Source organism: Sycon ciliatum, chromosome 4, assembly GCF_964019385.1.
Source record: "Sycon ciliatum chromosome 4, ocSycCili1.1, whole genome shotgun sequence".
Taxonomy (NCBI): domain Eukaryota; kingdom Metazoa; phylum Porifera; class Calcarea; order Leucosolenida; family Sycettidae; genus Sycon; species Sycon ciliatum.
The window spans coordinates 11,915,234-11,922,733 of NC_088646.1; the positions used below are offsets into that span (position 1 = coordinate 11,915,234).

Consider the following 7,500-nt stretch of genomic DNA (forward strand, 5'->3'; position numbering starts at 1 on the left):
TCTTTGTGACATTGGAGCGGAAGTTATGTTCTGGCCGAAAAAGGGCATGCCTCTGGTGACGTGATTTCTAACTAGAGTTTTATACGTATATTTTCCATGCATGTGTGCACAGATGTCAGCAGCAGGAAGACCCAGCAATGCCACAAGCATACATCCTGGACGACCATGTGGCCCAGAATGCAGAATTTGCTCCAAAGTGCCATTTGACAAGCGATTTACACATGGCTCAATGCTGTCAGATTGGCAAAAGCTACACACATGGTGACATGCACATCCATCACGTCAGGCCAATGCATTTGTTGGACGTGCGTCAAAGCACTACGACGCCAAGTATGCACAGCAGCGAAAGAAAATAAGCCGCCAGTCTGCCAAAGTACATGCAGTGCACATGATTGCAGCGCAGCGGCATCCGTACACTGTCCTGCAGACAAATTGCACGTGCACAGTCTGAAAGAACAGTGCAAACCGGTTCTGTGCCTGGCCCATTACCCAGCAGTGTATGGGCCATGTAATATATGCTTGGTGTAAGTCGAGGCTTACACCAGAACACAGGTGGAAGTCACCAAACTTTCAGCTTGCAGAGCATGTGTTGCGTAGCATGCACAACATCAGGATTTCAGACGAGAGTCGATTTTGTAGACGCTGCTACCAAAAGCAAATTGACATGCTCCCTGCCAACAGTGCACCAAGTCCGGACGCCCCAATCGTCACGATTTATATCTAGGCTTGGGAAGCTTTCTCCTTTCGTCATCACAAGGACAGCAAAATCATAAGGAATGGACGAAAGTGAAGCATCATCTCTCAATACAGCACGGAAGGTGTCGAGAGTGATCTTCCCAATATAGTCATTGCCGCTACAGCACGTGAATTGCTCGACAAGGGCTCCATATTGTTGACGACAGTGCACGATTTGTATGCAGAGACTTTGCACCCAACTGCTGACCCCAAGCCAGCGGCATACGTGGTCGGCAAATTGAAGTTGACCCTGCAGCACCACTTGCACGTCATTCCACCCAAGTCGCGGAAGGATAGCACATTGCTGCTACGCAATGGCATTCCAAAGTATCTCCACACACCAGGAAAATCGTGAAGCGAGAATTCCCTCGTCTGCAACTGGCAAAGTCTTCACTTGACACTCAAGTTGAAATTTCTAGATACCTAGCTAATAGGAGCAGACTTCAGGACATTTGTCGCACTCGGGAATCGTCAGTTGGATCCGTACAGGGTTGGTTAGACACAAGAAATATAGCAAATTTCATTGACTGACATCTTCATCTTTACCAACACAGTTCACCACATAAACTTCGCGCGAAGAAGGAACAAGAACTCAGCTGGGCTTGGAGAATCGACTGCTCCCCCTGCTCCCTCCCTCCCTCCCCTCCCCCCTCCCTCCCTCCCCTCCCTCCCTCCCCTCCCCCCCTCCCCCCTCCCCCTCCCTCCCTCCCTCCCTCCCTCCCTCCCTCCCTCCCTCCCTCCCTCCCTCCCTCCCTCCCTCCCTCCCTCCCTCCCCTCCCTCCCTCCCCTCCCTCCCTCCCTCCCTCCCTCCCTCCCTCCCTCCCTCCTCCCTCCCTCCCTCCCTCCCTCCCTCCCTCCCTCCCTCCCTCCCTCCCTCCCTCCCTCCCTCCCTCCCTCCCTCCCTCCCTCTCTCTCTCTCTCTCTCTCTCCTCTCTCTCTCTCTCTCTCTCTCTCTCTCTCTCTCTCTCTCTCTCTCTCTCTCTCTCTCTCTCTCTCTCTCTCTCTCTCTCTCTCTCTCCTCATTCACTTGGGAGGCGTTCGTTTTTGGTCTACAGGTTTGGGTAGAAACTACTTCCTTCGGTAGAGTTGTTTTTTTCCTACCCTAAACGGTAGGTTCTACTTTCCTGTTCTGGCTCTACCAGGTTTGAGACTGGCAGAAGTCGGTAGAGGTACGGTATGTCTGTATTGTGTGACCATGAGAGCTGGTTTCCATAAAGATATTGTGCACCGCACTGTAAAATCGACGTTCTACCGAAATGAGTAGATCTGCGTTCGTGAACTACCATCTACTGTCTTTTCTTTTTCGAACGCAGCCTCCCCCTCCCCCTCTCCCGATCCTATCAACAATAGAACTGATATGTTGAACCAATCCTACGAGAGTAAAGCTAGCCAAGAGAAGCAGTGTACATCACTACTAACCCTGCGCAGTCTTGCTAATCTCCGCCAGTGCGCCAGCATCTGTGCCAAGAATCAAGGTAGACACACAGATTGCACGTCCATGCGTTACAGAGACTCAAACAACCCAGCAACACACAAACAAAATGCCCAAAATGTCAAAACATAGCTTACGAGGTAGTGCTGTGCTTTATAACTAATTCAACAAAAAAGAAGAAGACTGGAACAACCTCAACACTTATGCATGTGGGCGGGTTAGGATAACAGGTAGGGCTGATGATTTAAATACATGGGCCTGTGACTTGGCGTGTAATGTCTACATGTGTGAGCAGGCTAGTTAGAACAGGTAACCTGCGCCCTGTCTCTGTCAAGTATGCTGTGTAGCGTTTAGGCACCGATTCTCCCTGGCCTGTGCGCACATGTAGACATGCAACGTCAAACAGTCTGTCTCTCTCAAATTATGAGGTGTACTTTAGAAGTAATGCCCCCCCCCCCCCCCCCCCCCTTGCCCACTCACATACTACAGCATACAGTTATACACATGCACATGTATGCTTCTCTATATGGCTGACCAGGAGAACAGCGGCTTGTCTAGGCCGATAGTAGCTCCGCTGAGGAAGCCGCAAGCCACAGCACCTCAGACACACTCATACTGAGTAAGAACCATGATTTCTACTCAATCTTCTAGTGTTTTCCCTTAGTGAATAGTGTCACTATGAAAGAGTATGTCGGGGTGTGTTGACAGTATGTATAGCAGGGCTGAATCCGTCATGAATCACAGTCATGAATCACACTCATACACAAGTCTTACCATCATCATCATCATGAGATGACTCATTAGCAAGTGCAGTTCTGAGCAACTCCGACCTGCACAGTAAAGAGATGCATGCCAATGTGAGCGGTTTGGGAGACTACGTAGAGCATAAGAGGGATTTTCATGATCACCTCATAATACTCCTACAGCAGGCACCCCATGCATGTAGCTGTACAAATGCAGACAGTGGAATTCGAATACTACAGTCAAATCTGTCAGGGCCGGAGGCAGCTTCCGCGGAGCGGTGCGGCCGAAGGGCCATCTTTAAGGGGGTCTGGGGGTACTCCCCCAGAAAAAATTTGGAATTTAGACGGCAAATCCTGCACTCTGGGCGACTCCCTGTACAAAATCATACATCGAGACTTTTTCTCCCCGGTTTTGGACATTCCACTTGGACCGACTTTTTTTTTTTTTTTTTTTTTTTTGGTACGGCCATGGCCGTACCGGCCGTACCAGTGGCGCCGGCCCTGTACAGTCAAATCTGTCGTAAGCGACCGCCCCTTGGTGCAAGAAAAAGCGGTCTCTTACGGCAGATGGTCTCTTACGGCAGATGTATGGTAAATCCGGCATACCGGGTATATGTATATAATATTACCTGAAGCCGAGTGAATATGGGCGAATATTCACTAGTATACAAACCGAGGCGAAGCCGAGGTTTGTATAACTAGTGAATATTCGCCCATATTCAGGAGGCTGAAGGTAATATTAGACTTATACCTCTCCATATTCACCCTCTCGTCCCTAAAACCCAACAAACGAGTCCTGTTGGTCATACATGTACATGTAGTGATGTACGCAGAACTAACGTAAGTCGTTGTTGCTTCACTGAGCCTTCAGACCGACTGGCGTGTTCTTGCCTGAATCGGAGGGCGGCTTGTGTCCAGAATCTTGTTCAATCGATCGTGTACACGTACTGGTGCATGTGGCATGGGAGGTGACGACCTTGGAGAACACGCTCGTGCCAATCACCATGGAGAACACGCTCGTGCAGCTTTGTGGCGGGAGCCAATCATTAGAGAGGTTTCGTTTCACGCGAAGATTTGATCAATCAGAGAGAGGTTTCGTTTCACGCGAAGATTTGACCAATCAGAGAGAGGTTTCGTTTCACGCGAAGATTTGACCAATCAGAGAGAGGTTTCGTTTCACGCGAAGATTTGACCAATCCGCGATCATCGCGCCAAATCGGGAGTCGGTTTACAACAGCGAGCCAAGCGGATCTACCCTCACTTCTTTTCTTTTTAGGCAGCGCTTCGGAGCTGTTGTGTGCCCTAGGAAAATTCTACGCTAACGTCCTTGAACAGGGCTGTTCTGAGTACAAACGAAATTCCTGGCTTGCCGCTTGATCCGCAACCATCGGGCCATTGACATGTCGAGCGTCCAAAACCTTGTTTGCTCGCTGGAACGCTCCGTCTGTGAAGATGCTCACTGTCAGCACCTGGTCACATGCGGATCCAGCGGCAATGGCAAGCAAGGAATTTCGTTTGTACTCAGAAAAGTCCTGTCTACGGAAGTTAGCGTAGACATTTTCTAGGGCACTCGACAGCTCCGGTGCGCTGACTGAAGAGGAATCAAGCGCAGCACCGAGCACTGCTCTCTTTACAGTACAATGTAAGTATCGAAAAGTGGTGAATATAAGTGGTGAATATGAGGTAAATGGTGAATATAAGCAGTGAATATTCAGCAATATTCACCACTTATGTAGATGGCCAATTGTATGTGGGTGAATATGGAGTGAGGTATAAGCTTCCATGTACTCAAATCGACGAGAGTAATGTGATTTTTATGAATCTAATATTGACTGAGTACGAGGTCAATATAGGAAATAAAAGCCGAGTAAAAGACCGAGGCGAAGCCGAGGTCTTTTACGAGGTCTTTTATTTCCTATACTGACCAAGTACGAAGTCAATATTAGATTTATCACGACTAGCCAAAGCCTGTGTTCAATCGCTAAAAAGGAGTCAAATATAAGCGGTCAATATAGCCCTAAAGAGTGAAATATGCAGGAATATTTGACTGCTTAGGTATAGCGAAAATCTATGGGAGTCAATACTAAGGGAGCGATAATTTTATTCCCGTAGCTATGCAGAAGACGTTACTTCAGTAACGTCTGGCGCTAGCCAGGGTCCACACAGCTTTAATTTGTTGTTTGTTTGTGTGTTTGTTTGTTTGTGTCACGCCTGGCGCTATCCGTATCTGACGGCAAAAAAGCATAGGATGTTATAAATTTTTCAATTCTCCTATTTTTTTCAGGCATATCCTGGGATTCGAACCCGGACTATCGCCCTACATGCATTCCCCCATACACTTCGCATTCATACCCATTCTTCCAAGTTGCTTCACGTTATTATCTTGCGTTCGAAAGCCCTATTTGAATATTGCGGGCAGCTGTATGTGGCCAGCTGTGTTTGATGGTACGGTACAGTACGGGAGACGATGTCGTATTACCCTCGATCGTACCTGTCCCGTACCTATCCCCTGCCGTACCGTGCCATCAAAGACGGCTGGCCACAATGCATATTCAAATAGGGCTTTCAAATGCAAGATCACAATGTGAAACAACTTGGAAGAATTAGTATGTATGCGAAGTGTATCGGGGGATGCATGCAGGGCGCGCGATAGTGCGGGTTCGAATCCCAGGTTATGTCTTAAAAAAAAGGATTTTTTTAAAGAATTTATAACATCCCTATGCTTTTTTTTTGTCTAGGTCATCAAGGCAAAAAAGCATAGCGTAGGGCCCTGAGCTTCCAAGCTCTCTCGTTGGATATTCAACGACGACCATACCCGTATAATACGCGTACGCGACACGGCAGTAGATCGACACTGCCTGGACTTGAGAGCTACAGCACAGCCTCAGTACAGGCCAGGGCCAGTCGATCGCACTTGCAAGACAGCGCATTTTCACACCTTGCAGTTGACAGCGCACTGGCAAGTACAGTTTCGCACCTGACTGAACCTGGGTCGCGGTCGCTTACAGCAGATTTGAATGCAGCCACCGTGCATGAAATCGCGGTCGCTGGTCGCGCACAGCAGATGGTCGCTCTGGACAGATCAGTTTGTATGTGAAACCGTCGGTGCACGGAAAATCGGTCACTAACGGTAGATGGTCGCCTACAACAGAGGTCGCTAACGGCAGATTTGACTGTATAGTGCTGGCCAATGAAATCCAACATCATGAATAAAAAGAGCGCAGGGTGCTACGCAGCCCTGGCACTATACACACTGGTCTGTGCACAAACGCGGCGCTACTTCATTCATGAGGTTGGATTTCTTTGGCCAGCACTGTCGTACTAGATTCCCTACTTCATACAATTTCTACTCCAGCTTAGGAAGAGTGCAACACCGGACTGATGCATGCATGTACAGTAGGTATCGGTTATAGCGTGGGTGTTTGAAAAACGACATTTGATTCTTATTGCCGATATTTCTTACACACGATAAATCACGTGTGACATAATTTTCATATGCACGTGTGACAAATCATTATGCGCGCACGCGCACGTTTGGCATGTGGACACGTACACATGATACACACGGATCAATCAGACTCGCGGTCGTGCTAGGCGACTGCGGAGCAGCGGATAGGAGAGAAGTCGGAAGAAAGAGTCCGACTGGACAGAAAAAGTGATTCTCCAATGCTCCCTTGGACATAACTCTCTTTTTGTGTTGACTATTATTGTTATGAGTATGCACAGAGCACAGATGTTATTACTACAGGCGATACACTTTGCACTAATCTGGCATATTTTGCTACACAAAATTCATTCTTAGGGCTGATATACTCTACTATGCGATAATACTGCTTGTAAGAATAAATATACACATAAAATGTGTGTTATGATTATGAAAAAATGAGTGTTCATTCTTGTAAGCAGTATACTCTTGTATACGACCACACTATAACCGATACGCACTGTATACAGAAACAGACAGACAGACAGACAGACAGACAGACAGACAGACAGACAGACAAACAGACAGACACATGCACATATGCATGCACGGATACACATGCACACACACGCACACACGTGCACACACACACGTGCACACACACACACACACACGTGCACACACACACACACACACACTCACTGACCTTTCCAGCGCAGCATGCAAGTGCAACTGCAAGTTATGTGATAGGTATAGAAGGTGGGAGAAGCGATTAGAAGATGACTTCTCTGGAATGGCAAGTGAACGCGGTGCTGGTGGATCTAAACCCAAGGGAGCACAATAAAAAAATTTTAATAGCAGTTGGCCATAAGTGGATTCATTAGTACAGGAGTGTAGAGCAAGTTGACCAGTAACAACAGTTACTGTACCTACAAACTGGAAACATCTCATGAAAACTATACAGGTTGAATCCTGATAATTCGAATATGGCTTAATTCGAACACACCGCTTTTAATGAGAAGTTTTTCCAGGACCGATTTCTGTCAATACGATTCCCACATAAATTTTTCTGATAATTCGAACCTCGAACTGGACATGTCCGATTAATTCGAAGTTCCACGGATTCCACTTACATAGAAAATGTGTGGGATTTGTGCTGATAATTC

General features: G+C 47.5%; 1 protein-coding gene across 2 annotated transcripts in view; it reads right to left on the minus strand.

Moving 5' to 3' along the window:
- Positions 1-7,500, minus strand: part of LOC135814504 (serine-rich adhesin for platelets-like) — a 34,931-nt gene that overhangs the window by 4,805 nt on the left and 22,626 nt on the right. For both annotated transcript variants that reach the window (XM_065327630.1, XM_065327629.1), the window contains 3 exons: positions 7,041-7,155; positions 2,942-2,997; positions 2,155-2,193 (listed from right to left, as the gene is read on the minus strand). In XM_065327630.1, the coding sequence (XP_065183702.1) occupies positions 2,155-2,193; positions 2,942-2,997; positions 7,041-7,155 (210 nt within the window). The remainder of the gene's footprint in view (positions 1-2,154; positions 2,194-2,941; positions 2,998-7,040; positions 7,156-7,500) is intronic.